This window comes from Cyclopterus lumpus, chromosome 11 (assembly GCF_009769545.1).
Source record: "Cyclopterus lumpus isolate fCycLum1 chromosome 11, fCycLum1.pri, whole genome shotgun sequence".
Lineage (NCBI taxonomy): Eukaryota > Metazoa > Chordata > Actinopteri > Perciformes > Cyclopteridae > Cyclopterus > Cyclopterus lumpus.
Window position 1 is genome coordinate 12873335 of NC_046976.1, and position 25612 is coordinate 12898946.

The 25612-nt window shown below is 41.9% G+C and overlaps 1 protein-coding gene across 1 annotated transcript; it reads right to left on the reverse strand.

Moving 5' to 3' along the window:
* Positions 1-1579: 1579 nt before the first annotated feature.
* dnah3 (dynein axonemal heavy chain 3) lies at positions 1580-25142 on the reverse strand. Its single transcript, XM_034544783.1, has 62 exons — positions 25125-25142; positions 24883-24984; positions 24566-24773; positions 24344-24388; positions 24069-24244; positions 23774-23966; positions 23255-23450; positions 22758-22883; positions 21835-22030; positions 21559-21738; positions 21326-21456; positions 21139-21244; positions 20861-21039; positions 20513-20697; positions 20192-20315; positions 19704-19857; positions 19451-19595; positions 19062-19273; positions 18825-18916; positions 18304-18418; positions 17967-18083; positions 17241-17420; positions 17004-17140; positions 16601-16802; positions 16343-16435; positions 15992-16102; positions 15764-15878; positions 15474-15672; positions 15200-15308; positions 14944-15057; positions 13955-14131; positions 13724-13815; positions 13392-13611; positions 13144-13278; positions 12919-13030; positions 12551-12792; positions 12330-12430; positions 12101-12206; positions 11850-11979; positions 11527-11760; positions 11327-11430; positions 10941-11235; positions 10661-10840; positions 10450-10573; positions 10196-10352; positions 9964-10107; positions 8439-9105; positions 8188-8353; positions 7879-8095; positions 7613-7795; positions 7302-7500; positions 6656-7169; positions 4918-6545; positions 4549-4774; positions 4214-4458; positions 3917-4033; positions 3361-3518; positions 2889-3056; positions 2615-2757; positions 2297-2501; positions 2049-2186; positions 1580-1933 (listed from the first exon to the last, which is right to left on the reverse strand). Exons 1-62 carry the CDS (start codon positions 25140-25142, stop codon positions 1580-1582), a joined length of 12141 nt encoding a protein of 4046 aa, XP_034400674.1.
* Positions 25143-25612: the final 470 nt, after the last annotated feature.

Sequence of the window (25612 nt, forward strand, 5' to 3'; positions counted from 1 at the left end):
GCATTAGCTGAAGGATGCCTGAAGGGACGAGATAGAGGATGACATACCGCATCCAACTGGAGCTGGAGTCAGACTGAACTCTGAGGTCATGGATTCGGAGGGTCCCTTATTTACAGGTGAGATGCTGGAGATGTACTGTACACTTTGTGTAACTTCAACACACCATAGTAGTGAGTAGCATCTTTCACATGGAGCCTGCATCCGCTGCATTTTGTAATAAATAGATTAGATGTTGCAGTATTTTCTTCCCGAGGGTGGCTGTTGATGCAGAAGCTGAATTCAGATGTCTGATGAATTGTGTTTGAATCTGCAAGTGCAGACTGCAGAGTGCATCAAGCAGTGTTGCTGCCTGGCATCAGCCAGGCAGCAACACTCACCAATATGCAAATGTATAGGGTTGTGAAACTATACCACTGGGGTTTTAATGTAAACACATTCCCCTCACTTAACTCTGGCTGAATTAGGTCCATTGTGAAAAGGCTCCATGGTGATTTGCAGCCTGTGATATAATGGCCTGTGTGCAGAGAAAGGCAATAACTCACTCCCAGCCATCAGTGATGGCAAGGTACACTTATCACAACCGTTTCTGCTCTTACTTTGCACGAAACGACTCTGTGCTTAATCTGGAAAACAAAACCCTCTTTGGTGCGATAGATTATATATGTTTAAAGATCAGTAGTTCATTAGCAAAGCACCAGTTGCCAAAATATCTTGACTGTGGTGCTTTGCTAATGAACTGATCTTTAAACATATATAATCTTATTAAAACCACACTTTTTTATCTGCTAATATACAAATACATAAATTAATGGTCAGGGACAGCATCAGTGAGGATGTAGTGAGCAGATGTTCACATAGTGGGTACCAGTTCAGACCCCTGTGGAATACTGGTTTACCTTTGCTGCCATCTAGTGTTTGCCATCGGAACACATTGTCGAGAGGTCACTGCAAAATAGTGACACAATCCACTTGTATTGATCTTATTTTGACTGTAATAATATGTAATATATCTTTGCAATAACCTACCAACCATTCTGAAACGTAAGACCATATGGAAACTAGACATATTGACTTAAGTGCATTATAGTACAAAGACATATCAGCACAAGGTCTTTTCATAATGCAATTCCACCAGTTACTAGCCCTTTGTCTAAAATCTGTATGAAACAAATTGCAAATAACCGGTTTTTGGACACAAAGCATAATATCTTTAAGTTTTATAATACATTTTCCACATCCACAAAATGACTATTCTTTTTACTGTGTAGCTCATAGCAAGTATAATTATGTACTTTTGGTTTAGTTTAAAACGTCAGAAGTCAGAGAATTATAAGAAAAACTTCCATGCTGCAGTCTGATTAAGTATAAATTGGATATGCAACAATCAAGTCCTCCAAGATTTAATAGTCTTTCAAGTTTATTGATTGTAGTCCATGTTACCAATGTATGCTTTCAACCAAGCTTAAGATCCTCTACTCGTTTAAGTGTACATCTGTGCTTCTTTGGCACATACAATTATTTGGCATATGCAGTGTTTTAATAGGTTAATATTGAATATTGAATCGGTTGATGCTAAGTCTTAGTCATCCAGTTGGCAGAGGCACGCCACCCCGCGGTTAACCCAGTGTTTCTGTGGCTTGTCAGAGGGCAGCTCGATGGACATGACGTAGTTCGTGGAGTGGCCGGTGGTGGACAAGGTCCCTCTGCGGGCGCTCGTTTTGTAAACCGGACAAACATAGAGGTTTTCATGTTGAAACTTGGACATTTCTCCCGGTTTGAGCTTGATGATGGGTAAAGAGTCAAAGAGAATCTTGGGGAAGGACTCTCCAATGACCATGTTCTCTCTGTCCCAGCGAGCCCCCTCCATGAAAAGACCCTTAACATAGGCCCCATCCTCCGGTTTCTCATCCATATGGGTCTCCTCTTTGGTTATCTGGAACAAAACTTTGAGCGTGAATATCCACCCTATATTTTCCAATTAGTATTCAATTATTATGATTGAATATGACCAAAAAAAACTGAGAAAGATTACAAAAATGATTACGTGCCTCAAATTCAAAGCCAATGTAGTCTATGGGGATGGTGTACTTCCTGGCAAAATTCTGAGCCACGCCAGTAAGAAATGACTGGGTGAAGTAGAAGCCAGAGAGCCAGAAGACTGTCGATGGGCCGTTATCTATCCAATCCTGTCAGGACAGACAACCAATGATATGCATAGGTATAAGAATATTTAATTTAAAAAGTGATGTCATCCATTCTCCATACAACCACAAGGTAATAGATTTCTAAACCTTACTTGTAGGAACTGCAACCTGGTTAACAGATCAGTCACGTAGCTCCCCAATGGCTTGAGAGAAGGGTACGACTTGGCTGCCCACACAGCGGGCACCTTGCCCACCAGCATACTGTTGAAGACGTTCTCAAGTTCTGTAGACATAACGATCTGGCCCTTCAAAGCTTTACGGAGGTTTACCAAGCTGACGCGCACCACATGAGTGAGTCTGTCAAGCGTGGAGATTAATGTCATTAAGTATTAATTATGTTTCCTGCACACACTGAGCAATGAATAACCAACATTAATATGTCATTGCATAGCAGCACACATTGTTATTACCTGTTAAAGCGTATTATTTCCTGCCTCAAAACCGTATTCATGGACTCCTCATACGTGACTGGGTATTTTTCCAACACTATTTGTATGTCAAAATCTGCTGGCAGCTTAGACAGAATGTCTTCTGCAAGCTCATCTACTACTTCCTAACCACAGACGACAAAACAAAGCATGAATATGAGACAACACATTTGCGCGTAGTGTTTCCTCCGAGAAATAAGCAGAAGCCAAGAGTGTAAGATAAAAGTCTGCATGCTTCCAAAAAGGCAGCGCAAACCTGAGGAGACTTGGCCCCGCCGCCCGTCTGCCTGGGCAGAGTCAGCAGGACTCCGTCCAGGAGCTGATTGGTCTCTTGATTATCCTTTGTGATGTCAGCGTTGCTATGAAGTCCGAACACACAAGGATCGGCGCAAATTGGAAGACTGCGTGTGTAGTTCACATACGTCTGGAAAAAAAGACAATACTTTTTGAGAAAACATATTTCTTTATCAGGTAGGATGATTAAAGAAGTACTTGAGTTCTCGCAGTGATCTTCAACACGGTGCCCCTGAGGCAGAAAACAATTGAGATTTCATTCCAGCTGAAACTCATCAACCCTCCTCTGGGTTATCAGTGAAATGTGCTGCTGTTGTGTTTATTTGAAATGCAAGCCTGGATTTACTTTGGCCACCATGACATAAGAAGACAGAGGCTTTATGTCAGTTTTCCATTGAAGCATTAATTAGGAATGACCAGAGCTCTGACAGTACCTGATAGGGGCCGTGAGCTGGGACATAATACAGATCTCCCTCACACAGGTGGTAGCTCTCGTGCTCTATCAGGTCCCAACTGAAGAAGATGGACAGAAGTGACATCAGCAGACGCCTGTCTTTGTCATCTGTCACCCTGCCACCATAGTTGCACTCCCCTGAGAAGAGATGAAGATCATTAAAACAAAAACAAAAATTAGAAACCCTTGTTGTGATGTTTTTTGAGAGGTTTTGCCAAGTTTGAGCCATGTTATAGAATACATATTTTTGGGGTGACAGAGCCTTCTCCATAGCTGCCCCCTCCCTCTGGAACTCGCTCCCCAAACTCTCCGAGACTGCACTGACCTTTCCATATTCAAATCTCAAATCAAAACCCACCTCTTCACAACTGCTTTGAATGTGATTGTGTGCTCTATGTTTTTATCGGATAGCTCTTTAATTATGTTTTTAAAACGTTTTTAAAAGTGTCTTTGAGTATTATGGAAAGCGGTGTATAAATCAAATGTATTATTATATATGCAATATAATGCTGTGTTTACAACTATATATTTGTCACCTGTGAGATAAGTGAGGGCCTCCAGTGGAACCTCCTCATACTCATCCAGGAACATTTGGATCTGCCTCATACTGATCCTCAGGTCAGACTCATTAAACTCATAGGGAATATTCCAACCTGCGAGAAAATGGACAAACAACCGCACAAGGGTTGTTTTTACATAAAATAAAAAATATTATAACAATAACGAATAGTAAATGCAAAAAAAAAAGCAAATTTCCAAAACCCTACATTAAAACGATAGTGTAAACAAAAAATAAGACATTTCTTCACACCAGGGTCAAACAGAGGTCTCACCCAGAGGTCCAAAGTTCCTCCTCTCCTGTACTAGAGCGTGGAAGAAGGTGAGACCAAACAGGAACTTCTGCCAAATGACCTGCTTCTTGGAGCTGCCAAAGAAGGCAGGGTCCGAGATGGGGTGACTCAGGTAGGAGCGCAACAGGTTGGCTCTTATTCCTTTCGGAGGCTCATTGGTCATCTTCAGTCCATTCTGCAGGATACTGACTGGGAACTTGTCGGATGGATAACTGGTTAACCACAACCTGCGGAGAAGAAAAGATACTTTCCTTTATCGTCTTCTTCATGCAAGAACAGGTTTCAGTTAAACTCAATGACTGTGTAGAGTCTGTTACCTAAAGCTAGGATGTGTGTTCTCTGGGGTGATGGTTTCCTCACAGATCCGCTCCAGAGCAGGCATCCAGCTGGTGGCCAGGTGGCAGTTCTGCAGTACCACCCAGGTACCCTCTTTGATGGCTTTGTCAATCATCTGAGCTGCTAGGGGTCCTTGTCCCTGCCCGAGAGAAATGGTTTGGGTTTTACTGCCCCCCATTTCTCGGTCATCAGCAAACTTCAGCAGACCTGAAGAAACAATTCAATACTGTAATGTAACATTTGGCACCCAAACATAAAACCACAAGTCACTTCTGAACCAAGTTTCCCTCTGTATTTAATTCTAGATTACAGTTAAAATGTAGAAAGGTCACAATACTTTGATTAATCACCTGCAGTTGGATCAGATCCTGGTGACAACACAAAGATGAGAGGAGAGCAGCAGTTGGAGTCTGAGTAACTCCCTGCCAGGTCAAAGGTGGGCGGTTCAATGTAAGCCTGTCCCATGTTATCCACTATGAAATCCTGCACTGCTGGAACCATTTTATCTGGCCTGAAGCACCTGATCACCACCATTCTGTCTATCCCCCCCAATCCACTCCACCGGTCAGGTAACTGGTCCTTATGGGGCTTTCCTGAATCATAGAGCTCCTTCCATTTTGACACGTTTTTTTGGACATGATCAAAGAAACCATCCAGGTTTGGAAGTTTGGACGCTCTGACGATTTCAGACCACGATTTGTCAGACAGCCACTCTGGAGCAGGGTTGGGGTAAGGGTTATCCAAAGCAATGCCACCTGTTAGAAGGAAGCGCCAGACTTGGTCGTCAACCCGGCCTTTACCCTGCATGATGCCGACAGTGAGCAACAAGGAGAAAAGCAGCTTATCCTTCTCAAAAAGCGAGCGGCACACATTCTTGTAGATGCTGAGGGTAATGTGCTCAACAATGTTGTTGATCCTTTCCTCGATATCATCACTCTTCAAGCTCTGGGCAATGGAATACAGGTAGAGATAGATGAACCAGGTAAGGGAGTACTGGTACATAGGCTCGATGTTGGCCAATTCTGAGATGCAGAAAAACATAATGGAGGAGTGCTCAGCCACAGGACGGTAACCCATGCGAGTGTCATCGATTTCTTTCTCTGTGACACTTGCAATTTTTTGCTTCTCTGAGATCCCCTCTGAGAGGACTTTGGAGGATGACAAGATCTCAATGGCGGTCTCATCCTCAAGGATGTTCCCCTGTGAGGAGGAGAGCACTTGTAAGATCTTATCCTCAATTTCCTTGAGCTGCTTGTTGTTGGCAGCACTTTCCAGAATGAGCTGGTTCTTCTTCTCTTCTAGCTCAGGTTTCTCTTTGGCTGCTACAAGCCCTAAAAGCTGATCCTGTAGGCCTTGTGGCGTGATCATAAAGTTCAGCAGGCAGACTTTAACAGCCACCTCTGGGAGATAGTGAGGGTTCCTCAGTCCAGTGGTCATGTAGAACAAAAAGTCTTTAGAATATTCCACAATATTCTCCCCTATTTTCATATACTCCACACCCTGTTGTTTGAAGGTCTGCTTCAGCAACACAGGCTCAAGTACCGGATCAAGTTCCTCTCCGACGTTCTCCAAAAGAACTGGGGTTCCAGACTGGATGCAGTTCTCCAAAACTCTCACATAGTTTCCATCAGACAGTTTGATGACAGCAAGTTTATTGGCCTTCTCCATGTTCTTGATCCACTTGTTGGCTTGACCTTGAGGGTCAATCATCAGGGGCCACCGGCGGGAGTTAAACACTATAATACCATTGTCTGTGGAGAAAGAGTCCACTGGCAGTCCAGCAATCTGCCATGCCCTGATGGCCACCTGGTTACCCAGAGTGTTGCTGAGGGTTAAGTCCTCAGAGCAGGGTATTTTCTTCTCCTGGCACAGAATATGCCACTGCTCTTGGCACTCTATACGGTATTCTACAGTAAATGCCCCAAGATAAGATACAGTTCCCGAAGAGAGGAGTATGTCACCTGTCAGGTTGATGTATCTGCAGAGGGGAAATAACGTACCATACGGATTAATATCAAACTTCAGGCATATTACACATCATGACTTACTGTGAAGATTAATATACAGTATATGTATATTTTAATATACCTAATCCCTAGTTGCCTTGCAGCCTCTGTCCACCTGTCCTTCTCCCCACCCAGTCCTCCAATCAACTTCTCTGCCCTGATCAGCTTCTGAGAACATAATTCAATGTTGTCTTCCAGTTCTTCCTTCTTGTTAATCATTGCTGCGAAGTCATCGTTCAGGCTCTGCAGTCTGTCCTCCACTTCTTTCAGCTCAGCTCTTTTCACTGACAACATTTCCATATGTACAGCCAGTTCCTCCTCAGCCAGCTTTAGGCTCTCCTTCTTTGGGGCGACCACTTTGGCTACTCGCTCATACACTTCCATTGCTCGCACCCATTTACAGAGACCCTCACAAGCCGAGGAGACATTTTTAATGATAGACGGCTGGAATTCAGGGTTGTCGACAAACTTGTCTCTGATTTTCTTGATGTTCTGGGCAGGAATATTGTCTTTGTCATAGGCTTTGAGGCTCTCCAAAAACTTCAGGTCTCCAAGGAGCTTCTTTGAGGGGCCCCAGAAGTCCTCAATCATCTTACCTGCAACACATTTGAATGAAAGAGTGATGCTGTTATCATATCTCATATTGAGCAGATACTTTTTTGTTACAATACCTTTGTCAATGAGAATAATGCCATATGCAAATCATTCAGTCAAAGCTGTGCTCTCACCTGAGCCACTAGGATCAGGTTTTCTCTCAGGTTTGATGCCCTTCATGATACAGATGGACTCCATGACTAGTTTTACTAGACCTGGTGGGTTCTGCATAGCCTTAACTACGGTAATGTCTGAAGGTTTTAATGTGTCCAAGGCTACCAGGGCAGCCTTCATAGGAGGCATTGCTTCTCTCAAGTCTCCCTCACACTCTTCCTGAAAGACAAACAATCTTTGTCTAGATACGTGATTAGATTTGAACACTACATATATTATTGGACATTTTGCAGTTGTAAAATATTTCAGATCTCCCGAAATACATTAATACCTTAATGGCTTGAGCTGCAGCTGCTGCTTCATTTGCAACTTTCTCATCAGCAGACACAAGTTCTTTCTTCGCGTCCACCTCCACGGTTTCGCCCTCTATCTTGACCATCATCTTATCTGTGTCAGCTGAGGTCTGGATGAGCTCTGGTTGCAAGGCTGTCAGCTCCTCCTGCATCACTGACACCTGTGGACATAGTATAATGGGTCTATATCATTTGGTCAGACAAACAAGGTAACATTCAAGGAGATATTGTTTGGGTGCATCACCTGAGAGGCGGCAAACTCCAATTTCTGGAGACCAATGTTGTAGCGGTTTCTCGCAGTATCCACTTCATTCCTCTTTAAATTGAGCAGAGTCTTGAAAGTTAGGATGAGTTCAAGGTAGGAGGTGGGTGTGACATAGTTGTGTCTCCTCAATCTGGAGAAGTACCTTTCAGACATCTCTCTGACACTTGTCTGAAAGGTCTTGCACATCTCCACCACCCTGAGATCACAGAAAGAAAGGTGGGCATATTACACAGTATTAGATGTAAATTAAGCCCATGCTACTTTTTGGCATCTTTTTTATGTCCTTACTCCATCTTAATATTACTGTCCATTTCCACATCCTCTAGGAACTTGTGGGCCACCATCTCCAGAGCATCATTTGGCCATGCGTGGAACCAGTCAATGGTGCAGCAGTTGATAAGGGAGGGGAACATCCTAAGACGGTTCCTAAATGCATCCCCAATCGGACTCATGGCTGTTGAATGCAATACTTTGCAGTTACTTACTAAAACTTCAATCAGAAAAAGAACACGTGAAGAAGGACACGTAAAGGTACCTACCTAGCACAATGTGAAGGTTAGCCTTCACACGGTCAATGAAGAAATTGTACATTGAGAGCGGAGTGGCATCAATCTTTTTGCCCTCAAGCCGGGCGATTGCCTGCACTTTGTCTATGATGTCAGCACGTTCATCGGCAGCAAAGATGTTTGGCACATCACCAGTGTTAAGCAGCATGTTGATGTCTTCTAACATGGCCTCATCCTTGATTTGGCTGTCATTGAACAGGAACACCAGGTTCTTCCCCTCTATGCCTGCCTTAAGCATAATCCGCTTCAGGTCATCACGCCACTCCGTCAAGCTGTAGTTCTTAGTCAACTCAATCTGGCACAGGACGTAATCATTAATGAAGGTGCCCAGCTTAGTGGAGCTCTGACGCCCCGAACCGCCAATGCCAACGAGCAGAAGGTGGCCATTGTCTTGTTTTAGCACACGACAGATGCGGGAAATGTGCTCAATGGCAAATTTGAACATCACAAGGGACATTGGTGTCTTGCTGCAGTTGTTGAACTCCTGCAGGTAGAACTCCATCACTTCTTGTAAGGCATACAAGTCTGTGATTTCATCGTAGGCCTTAACATCAGAATCAGGTTTGGCATAATCACCGAAGAACAGGCTACGGATGCTCTCGGATGCTACCTTGTCATCTGTGCTTAGATGGTTCAGGAGCTAGACAAAAACAGGAGAGATTTAGGATTAAACACAGACACTACAGTTTTAAATCAAGACCACAACACGCCACTCTAGACATAGCAGCAGCTTCTATCCCATTTTGTTGGTTTATTTAATCAAACTTTCTGCAAAAAAAAAATTGCGATTGCAGTGCTGTTTTGTGCCTAGATGACTTCTTTGGATTTGTACTTCCGCACTAGCACAACATGGATGCAGAAGTAGTTATTGAAGGACAAATTGTATCTAAAAGCAGAAACCCCGTATTTAACATTGTGAACAATAATATAGCAGCACACGACTATTTAATATGTAGATATAGTTGAGTAATGTCTACCTGAGCAGATAACTTAGTAATTCTTCCTCTGTGTGTGTGTTCTTATTCAAGCTTCTCCTTGCTTTGTCGACATAGTCCGGCCGGCCGTGCATGCTTTTAGTGCATGTGTGGGTGACCCACCGGCTAGCTCACAGCCACTGCTCTGCACTGATTTGTTACAGTGGTTAGTTGATAATGGCATCACGACAGGAAGCCTAGTGGCGGAGGCATAGCACCCCCCCTTTGGTTCCCTCTCAGGTAAACACTGTTGGCTCGGTCAGCTGCCGGCTCGCCATCGACATGTTGAGAGCCGTTAAGAGGTAATTAAAATGCTCCCAATCTCAGATTTGGCACCTTTAAACTAATTTTGAACCAAATCTAATGAACTGCTATTTTTGCAATGGGCTTTTAATCTATGACATTTCAGTCATATTTGTTCATAGTTTGTGAGAAAGAATGCAGATTGATGAAGTGAAAATTTTTTGATTTAACTAGCTGAGACAACTTTTGAGAGTGTTTGTGCGCACTTATCACATATGTACCTTTTCCACACTCTGCTTAAAGAAGTTTGAGGTTCTCTCTTTTACGATGTCAAAGAATGTCTCCTTGTCTTCCTCGTCAATGAGTCGATCATAGAAAACACGATAGACCTCATGGATCCACAGGCGGATCAGTTTGTCTCCATCCTGACATAAACAGTTAACAGACATGAGGAAGAGAAACACCAATTCAGAACAATTAACTTAAACATGTCACTATTGTTTCCTCTCTTACCTGCATGTGTGTATGTGGAGCCAAGAGCACACCACGTATCACTCGAGCAAAGTCCCGCAGGTTGAAGATGTAGTGTGACTTAGACGGGGTGGGGAGGAAGCTGTCCACGGTGTCCTTATAGACTGCCATGGTGGCCTGGACCATGATCTTGCCAAGCCTTGGACACAAGATAAAATACAGTAAATCTTTCTGACAAAGACAATTTAAATAATTCTACCACTGGTTGACATTATAATACATATTTGACAAGTTACCTGTAGAAAGAAGCATCAAAGCCCTTGTTGAAGTGCCAGTCAGCAATGGAGCTGAATATCTTGGTCAGTGTTTCATCATCAAAGGAATCAATTGAGATGATATTCAAGTGGCGGGTGAAGCGGCCTAGCATTTGAAACATTTTGTCAATTTCGCCAGCTGCTTTCTTTAATGAAATTACGAATACCAAATGAACAATTATTTCAAACATACTTGTAATGTCATTTTTCCCACCACCAGGAGGCCCCATTGCAGACAAGAACAGCACGTCCACTATGTCTAGTCTGGAGGTGTCCTTCTTGTCATACCAGTGATGGTGGTCAATCCACTGTCTTAACAGCTCAATTGGTGGTTGGGCGCCATAGATTTCTTTCGCTGGCATGTTCAGATCATCTATGTAGACGAGATAATGATGATAATGGTCAATTTGTACGTGAAAAGTGAATGAATAGGAAACAGAATGGGATTATGCTGTATTTGTGTCTATCTTTACCAACATAGATGATACACTTCTTTCCCACAGGAGGTCCAAACACGCCCTTCCTTCTCCGGTCTAGTTTGGCCATGATGATGTCTTGGGTCTGATTCGCTGAGGTTCGGGCAGAAAAGTTGATACAGTTTGGTGTGTACTGCTCTTTAGGCAGCTTTACCAAGAAGCTTTTGTTGATGACAGATTTGCCAGTGCCAGTGGGCCCAACAAACAGCATGGGTATTTCATGTGCCAGGTAGGTACGCAGGAAAAACAGCTGACGTGCTGTCTCCATAGTTGGGATGATGAGGTCTGACACCTGGTAAGGTTAAATTTCAGTTTCAGTGAACATGGACATTCACGGTGACCTCTTTGGCAGCAGGTACACTCTGTGATATAAACACACTCACATTGGCTGCAGCTGGAATGACATTTTCTTCATTTGTAATTGAATCAGTCCATATATTCCACTGGCCTTGTCCATCCTTATGAAAGTAGTAGTCATAGACAGTGCCTGAAAAACAATAAGAAAACATCAGGCATCACCATTATAAAAGAAGCAGGTTTTGTAATTGGTATCGTAACTATATATGTAAATCAATGTTGTGACCTCTCTCAGGGAAGATGTTGTCCTTTTTAAGTTTGATCGTCTTAGGCCGAGGGTGCTCATCATCCATGCCCATGATCAGATTGCGGTAGAAGACATCAAACTTCTTACGACAGTCCCCAGTTATGGTTCCACCCAAAGTCCATACAACCGCAAATAGGAACAGACCCTGCAGCCACATGGTTATCTGCTGGCTGGACATCTGGGTGCCATCGGCTCCTGACGCAGAAATTTCATCTGGGTATAGACAAGAATGTTCACACATACACTCACACTGATAATAAGAAACATGCATTAATGGTCAATTTAATATAATTATTACAAACCCATCAGGCAGGTGTACAGCTTTATTAGACTGGAGGCCAAGTGAATGGGAGATGTTTGAACCACAAAGCGACACTCCATGTCTATAAACTCCAGACAGGGTTTAACTAGCCAATCAAACAGGTGCACTATCTGTGGGACAAAATATCAAAGAAGCAGGTATAACACACATAGTATGACATCTCAAAGGATATAAAGTGACAAAAACGTACCATCAATGAGCCAATTTAGACATGTGTGTTTGTGATCTCACCAGCTCTCTATGCTCACTGCTCAGGCTTTCAGGCAGTGTGTTCATGTAGGAATCAATGAAAGGAGACCAGCCCAGCTGCTGAGGTTCCATGTAGATCATACCACACCTTTAGGCAAATGGTTACACTCAAAAACCACAATACAGTAACTTTTAAATTTACAAATGTGTGCTTTCTATATTTACACTATATACTACAGTTGCTGGTGCAGCATCTCTCTGTTTTACTGACCTACTGACGGTAGCCGGAGAGGCTTGCTCCAGGTCAGCGGGTTCAAAGATCAGACTCATCTTGCTACTCATCTGGATAATCTCACCACTCATCAGACAAAGCTGGAGAGTGAACAAGACAGAGGCATCTCATTTAAAAGGCTGTAAATTAAAGCAAAATCCTTTACAAAAACTATAAATGTATGCATATAATTTCATTAAATGCATAAAAGTGGTGAGTACTTTCTTGTTGTCATCCAGCACAGTATTCATGTTCTCAATCCAGACAGCATCAATTGGCCCGTCAAAGATTATCCATTGTCGATTTTCTGAGGTGGAAATCGCCTGATTCCTGTAGGAGGTGGCCAGCACACCATCAGACCACTCATGGCTGACTGGATCAAAGCAGCCATACAGCTGGCCCATGGTGATGGCCTTGGGGTTGATAATGCAGTAATCCACAGCAAACTCCTCCATCAACTTTGCTGAAAAGATGAAACGAGAAATATTTGCAAATGACTTGCTAGGGGTCAATTTATGATTCAAACTAAATACATTTAAAAACGACAACATAGAGCAACTAAAAGATAAATATGCATTGGAATACCAACCTTCATAAAGGTCTCCAAGGGCAGCAGCAAGAACTTTATATGCAGAAGTCTTTCCTCCTAGAGGGTCTCCTACTATCATGAAGCCATGGCGTACCAACATCATCTCATACACCTATGCATCATCACAAATCACAGTCTAAGTACATTTAACTGTGAAATGGTCAAAAACAAAGAGCAAAACATCTTTTGTCTTAAGTATTGCAAAGTATTAGTCCTCATTGGTACCTGAATAATTTTGCCAATGAACCATGGAACAGACTGGAGGGTGAGCTTAGCAATGTTGTCATTAAGAGCCTTGAGGAGCAGATCGTAGTCTGGTTTTGGAAGAACTACACCTGGGAATAAATCAGAGATGATACCCTGTGGGTAGCAGAGGGAGAATTCAACGTAATAATTAATACACCAATTGATTGATACACAGGAAAAACAAATACAAAAAAAATGACTATTGTATTGGCTTCAAAATCTGTCACCTGAAACAGTGGCACGTCCTGTGCCAGAAACTTGGCCATGTTGACGTCCATTAGCGCTCTAAGCAACAGCACACTCTCATTCTCCTCAGGGTACTTCAGCTTCAGATTGCCTGCTGCAGTCAGCACAGACTTCACTGCTCGCATACCATAGTCATAGTGGTGTTGGGAGGACAGCTGCTCGGAACACAAGCGGTAGGTGGCCACGATCTTCTGGGCCAGACTGGAATTTGAGATGTATGAGGCTTGGTGAAGGAACCAACTGGGAGCTAAATCTGGCCCAGAGAAAATATACTTACTAAAATGATTTTGTGTAAGGCTTCATTCACACATACCTGCGAGATTCAATGAAGCCCATGGAGTATAATGATATTTCTCCAATGAGACCATAGTCTGGCACCATCATAGCCACTGTACGGAAAAGAGCCTACAAGACAAGAGTGATGGGTGTACATTTAGTTTCAGCATCTTATGCTCTCTTTACAGTTTTCAATTGTTTACTCATCATCAGATTCTGCTTTGTTGAGTAATGTTTAAGACGTTGGTATAATGCTGAAGGGATGTACTTTCAGGTTGTCAGGGAGCTCAGCCCTGCCAGCATAACCAGGGTTCATGGTGATGAACACCGAACAGGTTGGGTTGAGTGACAGCTCTGTCCCCTCAAACAGGAAGGTCTTCAGATTCTTGGCAATGGCCTGTTGTATGCAGAGGATCTGCTGAGCCACCACGGAGAGAACCTCCACCTGTGAAACACACACAAATGCATGCGAAAAAAATACCGGTATGTGAACTCATTTGTAAAGTGCATTAATGTAACTGCTTTAAAATCACTGGAATGCATTGTGATTGAGAAATAACAATATAGTATTCCTCATCATCAGGCCAGCACCATCGTATTGCTTGGATACAAACAGTCAATCCCATGTGTTTTTTTACGCCATGATTAACAATCAAACATGTAGATGTGAAATCATGTTTTGCAAATGTAAGGTGCCCTTTTACATGGTACATTTTAGAATAGAGGAGGAGAGAGCTCAGGATACACAATAATGGATCTTCTGATTTATAAGAAGGTGCTTGGCCTTGACTGTTAAAAATAAAGCCAGTGCAATGCAGAGTGATAATTTGCAAATTCAATTAATTAATTTTAGAAACCTCTGGCAGCAGTGTTTTGTATGTGTTGCAATCTGTCAATTATCCTCTGTTGAGACATTTTAAAGCGTATTAACATAATCCAAATCAAAAGCAGTGTCTGAGTTGCAAATTGTCTAAATCTAGCTAGGTGTCTGTGGTGGAGGAAAACGTATCTTGTTATTATGTAGTAATCTATATTGAATCTTAACTTAATTCTTGATCTAAGAGGCCAAACAGACCATTAAAGTTGTATCATTAACATTTTAACTATAACAACACAAACCAATACTAAACCTGATATATAGACTATTTGTTTGTGAAACTTGAGCTACTATTCAGTGAAAGCAGAAAGAGTATCTCAGTCATTTGATTCCAAGGATACACACAGATTTGACAAGTATAACAAAGGTTGTGTGCTCACCTCAATACGATTGAACTCATCAAAGCAGGCCCACGCTCCGGACTGTGCCAGTCCTTTGAAAAACTTACTCATGGCCTTGTAGTCCAGACCATCGGAGCAGTTGAACACCACACACTAAGATGAGATGAGACGAGACGAGATACGGGAAATTGCAGAAATTTGCAGAAACAACTAATCCAGTATTAATGCCAGTATTAAGAAAGAAAACAAAAATAAAATGCAGATCCGTATTTTACTGGATAACATTTTGGTGTACCTGTTTTGCCAAAGCTTTTGCAAGATCTTTTGTGGTCTCAGTCTTGCCGGTGCCGGCAGGACCCTCAGGAGCTCCGCCCAAGTTTAACTTCAAAGCCCCCATTAGAGTTCTGGTGTAGCACAAAGTTATTTGAAAAAATAATGCAATGAAAGAACTCCACATGTTATTACATCAACTTTAGAAGTCACAGTATGTTATAATCTAATTTGTACTATGATATTGTATTTTGCAGCTCTCCATCCATAGCTAAGAGATCACATAGACCGTAAGTCACCTGTAGCAGCGGTCGGTAAGCGGTGTAATGACAAGACGAGGGGAATTGCCCAGATATTCATAGCCATATTTCAAGCAAGTGGTGATCATGCGCAGCATCACTTCTCCATCCTCCCAGAAGTAACGCAGCTGAGAAAGCCACGCAAAGTCATTCAGTGAGGAGATGCGGTCCTCTGACAGTTTTGCCACAACATCTCGAGCTAGTAGAGAAAAAGAGCGTGAGATTTTCTGCAAGCAAAATGTAATCAAGAGATCATAGTTGATCCCTTTAAAAGAACAGGTCTACCTTACCATGAACATCTATAACAGTAAGAGCACCAAGGGTCATCCTTGCCCCTCCTGGCAGCTTCCCACGCACCAGCTCCACAATGTCAGAAATCTGAGCGTTGCATTTCTCCACATAGGCCTTTAGGTGGAATGGAAAATCCGTCGGCAGGTTAGACTACAGTGTAATACTCATAAAATCTCTGGGCATAGAAGTTGTCTCTCTTTGTGGAAGTTATCAGTGGATGTACTGACAGGCAGTGAGTTGGTCTGGATGGCTTCAGAGACTTCAGTAGTCCAAAAGATGGAGGAGGCACAAATGACAACTTGGCCAGGCCACTGCAACACCCACTTCTTCCTGGGCAACTACAGCACAAACAGATGAAATATTACACTGTAGAGAAAATGTTTTACACAGTTGTTACCTCTCCGAACCCAAATAAATGATTTTATTATTTCTTTTTATTACTGCTCCAAAGAACTAATGGATGGTTTAATAAAAATAAAAATAATTAAACCCACTCCCCAGTTTATGAATGACTTGCCTACATCTATTGTCGGTCAATTTCATTATAGATTAAAAAACAAAGTAATATACCCAAATACCTCTGTGTACTGCATCACTCCTTCATGGATGACATGCCGCACACTCCTCAGCATAAGGTTCTCCACCTGCAGCAGCCACTTCTCTACCATACCCTAAAAATCAAAGAGAAACAGTTCATCACATACTTCCACCATGTTACATTTGTGAAGCAATATAACAATATAAAGTAGATATAATACATACATGTATATACATTTAATGTAAACATATATTATACAACTACGACACAATGTATAAAAACACTGTTTGTTCCATACATTGGCTTGAGCTGGATAAATCTTTTCTATGAAGGTCACGGTCTCCTTCTCAGAGCTGATCATGCCAATGATCTCCGTATCCTTAGTGAACTCCAGTTTGGCGATGCCCTCAAAGCACTTTTTCAGGTGAGGCTGCACACACAGTGGGTCTTTAGTTTGTGAGAGGATCTCTAGCAGCTCGTCGTTGGACAGGAAGAAGAACCTGGAAATATGATGAAGAGAAAGGGGAGATAATAATCGCTTGACGAGACCCTTAAAAAGAAGGTTAATATAACGGCTCATGTGTGTGTCTGTAATATTTTGTTCTCCTTTGTAAGTAGATTTTTAACCTCCCTGAGGAGTAGTTGTGTGCAAGTCAACACTATTATACTGTACTATTAGGTATTATACTAGTGGTCAAAACCTTGGGAAATAGAGCCTCTTCTTTTCCAGGTAGATATTGAGGCCTTTTTGGATGGCATCTAGAAACACATTGGACTCCTGTAGCCGTTCCAGCATGTTAGGCTGACTTGTAGCCACCAGCACATGTGTATCCTTAACCTGGACCAGTGAAATCACAAAGGCACCATGGTGAAGCATTGTGCGTGAGAGTGAATTTTACCAAACCCTAACAAGAAGTTGTGTTTCAAGAGAATCTTACCGCCGTAGCCATGATGTCCTTCCAGTAGCTGTCCACAATGGCAAACTTGCGTCCCTCCTCAGGCATCTGGGCAATGATGTCCTCAGAGCTGAAGATGGGTTCAAGGTAGAGCCAAGTAGCTTGACACGTCAACATGGAGTCCAGGATTTCCTGCATACCCAGCAACTTGTCCTCCCAATGCTGTGTAGATAGTAATAGTGAGAATAATAGAACTATAGCAACAACAAGCTATTGTTGTGACTCATAGATAAAAGTAAAGTAAGTATTGTTTACAAAATGCAACAGCAATCCTTCAAAAGCCTACCTCATTCGAAATAAATAAATGACTTCAAATAAGAAGCTCCAAAATGGAAAAATAAGATAACCCATAAAATATATTTGGATCAAGAAGATTAGTGTGTTTATATTATCCTGCATTCCTAAAACTGGTTGTTTGAAGTCTTTTATGGTAATTTGATGACAAATCCACTTTCACTGCCGTATAGAGCGGCACAGCTGAGTTTGTATTTATGCAGAACAGGCAATTTTCTTACTTGTTCTAGCATGAAATTGTGCTTGCATATCCATCTGCTCAGGCGACATCGCATACACACAAGTTACTTTAGTTGGCAGAGGTGCACACAGACTTCCAAAACCACACAAACTAATGTTATGTATGATAACTCTTTTATATAGGGTTTTAAAGTCGAAAAGCGACTAAGAGTGACTTGTGGTGTCATGTCTTACCTTACATTCCGTCTCTATTGGCTTAATGAAAGGTGAACCTCTCATGGTCTGTGCCTTAATAATGTGGTCATCGAGAAGCACTTGGATGTCATCCACTGCCGACACAATATTGGTACCCTATGATGAAAAATAAAATGTATTTAATACAAGTTCATGTCAATGCATGGAAATTCATGGCAATTAGAGTGGAGGACAGTGAAGGCAACATAACATAACCAACATTTCTTGTAACATTTAAACATTGAAGATGTAATTCTTTGGAGGAAGTTACAACGACAGTCCCTCTGTTGGTATGTCTATTGTGAATGTATGTGATGTATATTTGTGTTTTTCATACTGTATCTCTGTACGGAGTGAAAGAAAACTGGAGCTCAGCCCATTCACTTATCATCTTCTTCATGGATTTTTCTAGAGAGTACTCCTTACTAGCCGATGCTCCAATCTCTTCCAACCTAGGAGGTAAAAGTAGAATTACTGCCTCAATGTTGTTTGCATCCGTCTTCCAGTCATGTTGCAGTTTACATCCGCAGATGGCCAAAATATCATAATTGTATCCTGTTAGACATTTGTGTGATATTGTCATAATTAACGTATTCATTATTGAGTTATGGCCAAAAAGGTGTTTTGTAGGGTCAGTGACCTTGACCATTGACGACCTAATTCTAATCAATTCTAAACAACCTTAAAGGCTTCCGGCCACGTCTGTTACCGGTGCGGAGGCATAACATAACATATCACCTTCCGATATTGTTGAATATTTTCATGAGGGTCACTAAGAGGTTTTCCTTTTAACACAATACATTAATTTTGCTTCTTGCATGTATTCCAACACAGTTTAATGTCAGTAGAGTGTCTTACTTATTAGAGAACTTGGAAAGCCCCAGGTCCAACATGTTCAGCAGTGAGCTGCTCACATCCGGTTTGACAGCACAGCCCACAATGCTGCTGATCTGCAGACGGACAAAAGTGTCGTCAATTATTCACATTAGCTTCATGGATCTCAGGAGACGCAGGACACTTGGCCTTTACTAAGTTAATCTGACACAGGATTTCTATCAGATGATCTAATTAAACTCAAACATAAATTTAGCTGACCGCCTCCCAGTGACGGTCTTTGATGCCGGGGTTACAGATGGTCGTCAGGATGGGCAGGTGCTTCTTGAACTCGTTTATCTTGCTTTTGAAGCTTTTGGCCACCAAACAAGGCCCAGGAAGACTAGAGAAAGACTTAGTCAGTTTATGCGTGGTTCTCCACATCATGTCAAGGTGATCCGAGATTTTCTCAGCATCCAGCTGACGGAAAGGACCTAAGAGTCAAATGATAAATTAAGGACACCAATGAGAAAACAGCTATGGATCCTGCTTGCACTTGCTGTTTGCCATTAGTCGTTATTTGTGACAGAGATTAGAGTTAAATGCAGTCACACAGTGACTATGAGAAACTGAAAAGAATGTGTGTTATTTTCACAGTCTGACTGAAATACCATTCATCCACTCTTCTGACTTGATCTGAAAGTCTAGTGCCGTGGTCCAGAGCTGTTCATATGGCTGTTTGTCAGCGATCAGAGTTTGGAGCACTGAGAACTGGCTCTGTTCCAACTCCAACAAAGTCTGCTCGTTGTTGATATCCTGTAGAATATCAGTGGTATAAACATATTCCATATTGCATGGGTATCTTAGCTTAGAAATCAAAAGCATAACCATGTGCGTATTTGTGGTATCAAAAACATCTTTCACCTCTAGTTCAGTGACAGCAGCCTCCAGGTTGGCAGTGATTTCAGTGAGATCTCTCACATTGTTCTTTATTCCCTCCATGTTCATCCCTTCCTTCTTCTTAAAGGCCCATATCTTATTCTCCACATCCTGCAGCCTCTGTTTAAAATCTGATATCCTGAGATAATTAAATGGAGGTTTTAATTTCAGTTGTTGACTTTGGAGACATGATAGTTAGTTTGGTGCATCACAGAAGACTGACACACTTTCTGAACAGTTAGGGAAAGCAGTTGTTCAGATAGATGTCAGTGACTTTTAGCCTACTGTAAAGGGAAGTTTTAAAATCTTAGTTTGAACTAATTTACTGCAATTCTTGGAGCCAAACAATTCACATGTCGGACACTCTTTGGTGCCTTGGTGAAGCAGAGGAGAGACCAACAATTGTAAAACATCACATTCAGCTGTGGGTGTTGACACTTGTGTGAGACAGATAGTAAAAAGTGTTTAATAACCTTGTTTGGAGGCGGTCCTGAGCATGTTCTCCCACGGTGGCCAGATGAGTCTTGCTGTATTCAAGCTCAATCAGGATCAGATGGGGCCACTGGAAAACACGGGTGTTCAGCCTCATGTCATCAGCTAGAATAAGAAAGAAAGAAATAGACAGAAAAAGATGAATATATTCTATTAGAACTTTGCTACATGTGGATACAGCCTAGGTTTAGTTAGACATATGATAAAGTAAAATATGTCATCTACTGAATAGTGCTATGTGTCTAGATTACATGTCATTTCTTCTAACTGTAATTGCAAATACCATGAGAGGTTTTACATACAGGGTAGAGTGGGATAGTCCAGGAGGAAGCTGAGGCGGCATGTTGCCTCATCAATCTCATCTATCAGCTTGTGAATGGTCACATCACTGGTTTCTTTAATGTACTGGTTGAGTGACACCAACTCCACTGTGGTTTCTGGGGTGCTTCTGATGGTCTCGGTAATCTCCTCATACTTTTGACAGATCCTGGGAAAAGAATGTTTGCTTGTAGTTGACGTTCTCTCTCTTAACATTTTAGTAAACATCGAGCTGATTTACTGTTTAAACTAAACAAAGAAAAAAAGATAGATGTTGAATTCATCCGTCACTTTCTGTTCATGTTAGAACAGTTTAAGGAGTTTCCTCTCACCCCTTATTAAGCTCTCGGTTCTCCTCCACTTTAAACATGATGATCTTGTCTTTCAGTCTCTCAGCACGGTCACACAGGTCACCATTCAGCTTGTCAGCATACAGACAAAACATGGACAAGGGCACTGTGACATGCAGTGAGACAATCTCCTTCCATAAGTGATTCATGCGCTCAATTTCCTGAGAATTGAAATAAGGAGAGAGGACTTGGTAGACAGCAAAGACCAATTAAAAACAGAAAGTGTTCTGTGTAGATTTGAGATGGAAAGGCTTCATTACTTCTCTAAATTCTTCTAACGAGTGCCGTTCTTTGAGAAAAGCTGAGATGTCATGCATTGCTGTATGGTCCAGTAGGTTGCTGTATTTCTGATATATGCTCAAATACCTGAAAAAAGAGATGTAGTATTAGCAGCTCCTCTACACTTGCTAGTACATCAGAGTAGTTGAAAGGCATAAATGTTGTTACTTCTTAGGTCCCACGATGTTCTTGTGGAAAACGTCTTTGGCTTTGTTGATTAGATTTGTAACCAGCGGCTCATTAGGACTGACGGTCCGTAGGTACAAGATCTTTGTACAGGGAAATAAGTTACATTCCACCTGGCAAAAGTAAATCACATTATATTTGTGCTTGTTCAAAGAGAAACAGCACTGTATAATGTGTACTATATTATAGATTGTGGTGCTAAGGGAACACTGTACCCTTGTGAGCTTCTCAGCACTCTTGATGATTTCCATGAAGCTTCCGTGGATGAGCTCCCAATATTGCTGAAAACTTGGACTAAAGTCAATGTGAGGATCATTCACCTGCAGCTCAACCAGCAGCACCTGAGACTTAACATACTTCATCTCATCAAACACCTCGCCAAAGTCATTGCCGTCCTGAAGAACACAGAACACAGTAAGAGTAGATTTGGGAACACCTCTCCCACAATTGCAATGAGATAAAGTTGTAACAACTACAAATGTTGTCCAAACCTCATGTGTAGTGAAGAAAGATAACAGGTCCTGTAATGATTCTATAACCAAGCTTCGCAGCTGCAATGACATGAGAGCAGCCACACAGCTGAGGAACTGCTGGACGATAACTGGAGTATCCTGCTCACTCTGGGCTATGAGGGGCAACCACAAGTCCATGAAGATGTCAAAGTGCAAAGCACAGCAAGGCAGCCACCTAAAAGAATATAGTTGTGAGCTCAGTTTGAGCTATTTTGTATTGTTTTTTTTGTTTGTGTATGTCACATAACACTGGTGATCATAAATGTTCTCTCTGCTGTAATCATAATCTGCTTCCAAGAGCATGCGTGATAATAAAATACCTGAAGCGCTTTCTGCATTGTTTTCTGTTTCAATGATGTCTACTGAAGAAAAGCTCTACTGACTGCACTAGTCACAGCAGGATATTCATATTTGCTTTAGTTATTCCCCTGGTTCTTATTACTGTTAACATAACCCCATTGAGACACATAATGCCCTCTGGAGCCAGAGGCATGGCATGGGAGCCTGAGACACTGCAGAATAATGGTATCCAAGCAGGTGCAAATTACTAACATGTAAATAAACAAATATAAGCTAACTTCTACAAATTGCAGTGGCTCATATTTCAGCCATGCAGCCAGCCATCCTACAGGGCAACAACATGTTCTAACAGGCTACACAACAGGCACGCAACAAAGGATGCAATGGATTCCTAAAGTGAGGAAGTGCGTAAAGCAATCCACTGAAAGGCAGCCTGACATGACTCTGACAAGTGGACATGGTGGTAATATGAGACTACACCTACAACAGGATTAGCTCTCTCGGTTGTGTTCGTACAAGCCAATGAAAGAACATTCTACTAAATTAAGTATGGACATCACATTATGGTCCCGCTGAAAGGCTGGCAGGTTGGCAGTACTCACTTGTCGACCAGTTCCTCTCTTGTGGTGTTGCACTGTCTCTGGACCAACTTTTCAAACTGAGATGGCAGGAGAGGGCGACTGGTGGAGAAAATGTCTTCCAGTCGAATAAATCTCAAGGATGAGAAGCTGAAATAAGATTGTATCTATTAATTTTACTCTGTATCTATTATATGTGTTTGCACATAAAAGAATATTATACAATATAGGATGTGTACACAAAGAGACATAAATACAAACACACTTTTACCTATAAACTGAGAATCTGAAGTAAATAGTTTGTGCAGGAGACCTCTCCTAAATACATTTTTATTTAGATGGGAGGAGCTGTTTTGTGAAATTTGAATTTACACATTGTTTACCCTCTTTGTTTTTATGGATGTAAATTGTTGCCACATTACCGGAACATTAAGGAAGTTGATGTTCAGATTGTTTCGTAGGATGTGAATGAATATGTCAAATATAATCTAACTCTCACTGAAAGCACACTTCTGTATTACCTATCCAGCCAGAGCTCCTGTAGCAGGACCATCATGTGAGTGACAGTAAACAGATTATGGCTTTGCCACGTGAGGACCTCCTTGTAACTAGTTGCCCAAGGCACTGGGGCACAGATCACCCTCCTGGGAAACGGCTTGGGGATGCTGAATATGGACAGTCTCTGGCACTCAGATGGGTCCATCAGAATGTAGTCCACTGTCAAGAACCACATGGAAGACAAAATATATTGAACAAATGTAATTTGCAAGGCAAGTGAAATATTAATGGACAAAAGCACCGACGAGGGATTCGTTTTTCAAACCCATATGGTCATGTGTTTTAAATAATCCTTGTGTTGTATGTTTAATGTGCTTACAGATACATACATAGATAGCAGCAGACATTAAGAAAAGCTAAAGCTGAGTTCTGAGTTTATTTTTGGTCAGACAGTTATATAAACAACGTTAGTGATGCTGGCGTATGCTTAGAATGTCCTAGTAAATACTGTCATTAAAGATTCACAAAGACTTGTTTTATACCTATGCTCTGCTTAAGGCTGAGGTAATACTCTCTTTTGACCTCTTCTTCCATGTTTGCCCTTATAGTCTTGAGATTTTTACTATCATCCTCAGTTTCGGGAGGCAGCAGGCACATGATATTCATCATCTGCTGGCATGGCTGGGGTGATAGCGCAGAGCTGGGGACACCATTGGTAATATAGTATGTATACCTCTGTGTGAGAAAAGTTAAGATCAATAATGTGTCAGAAAAAGGTGACTCAAAAGATTCTAATCAGCCACTGACACGGCCATAGATTAAGTAATTGATACTTGCTTTGAGGTCTCGCTCCGTAGGTTCTGTCTGCATGGCCCTCATTTCCTCCTCTCGGCTGCGCAGGATGTCGCGCTGCTCTTGAGGACTCATGGGTCGGCTGCTGGGAGTTTTAATTTCTTCATTACTTGATCTAGATCTTGGTCTAGGTGAGCGTGAAGCATGATAAGATGTATCCCAGTGAAAGCATGAACGAATCAGATGAAGTGCTTCAAGAAAAAGAACATCATAAAAGATAAGCTATTGCTAAAATGTATTGCTTTAAGGGAATACTAACCTTCGTCTTGGTGTTATTCTCTGTCTCCTTCCAGGTGGGGTTGATGCTAACATCCTGATTAAGATCAATATCCATTCTGAGAAGTTCCCAAAGCACATTTTTAATTATAATAAAACATTTATTTATTTAAAGGAAAGAACATTGCAAACATAGACAGTTTCAGACAGGCTTCCCTTAGGTCAGAACAATATGGGTTTGATATTAAAGGAACATGAAAGGATACAAGGATCTGATGGTTTTGCCAAGGATTGACAGAAAGTGTGTTTTCTGTTCTGGAGTTTATTCATCTTAAGATCCTGGGCACGGGGACTGTAGGTATTTCCAATAGACTCACTGGGAGTACGGTGGTGATGTAGCTCTTTAAAGGGAGCTGCTAGTGTCCAAGAATTGGTTTGGAGGATGGGTGGGTGATGACTGTGCCTCAAGACTATCTGTAAAATAATTGAACGTTAGGGTGACGTATGGTAGCATGAAGGTTCATGTGTTTACCGGGTTTCTGAAAAGCACTTGTTTATATAATACAGTGACTGATATTCTTACTTGATACAGTTCTGAGGGTTCTGCATCACAATCCACGGGCAAAGGTGGGGGGAACGGAAATCCCCTGCTCTGACTCATATTGAAGATGGAGTCATCCTCCATCTGTAGTTCAGACAAAACACAAACAAACAACCCCTGAATTGTACAACAACAATAAACAAACCGCGTCTTTTCACCAGGTGACGATATTAGTTTGTTATAACAACAGAAACACGCTCACTGGATCGTGAGGTTAACGTTACCTGCTGAAGACCCTCCATCTTGTTCCCGTTTCTGACCTCAGTGAGAGAGAAGAAACATTCAGACACCTCGAATAAATCAATTAAAAACAGACGGGACTTTCTCCATTTCATTTCAGTATAACTTCACAGTTAAAGAGTTAAACACACGCTGAAAGACACGGTTGTGGCCTACCGTTAATATCCGTTACCGTCTCCCGGTTGCCATGTAACGATAAGTTAGCTAAATGACGGATATCGGCAGGACTTCATTCATTTCGCAGCGTCAAATCAAACGTGTTATGTGTCCGTCAGCAGCGAAAGTTGTCCAGCAGAGTTTGGACGTAGTTTAAACCGGCACCATGTACAAATGACGTAGCGTTAGATAACTATTTCAAGTCACTGGGGGTTCAGTGTGTCTCGTCAACTCGTTGAAAAGCCTCACGTCGCTGTTGATCTCATCCAGGACCGTCTCCGTGGTAACCCAACCACCTCGTTACTGTCGAAAAATG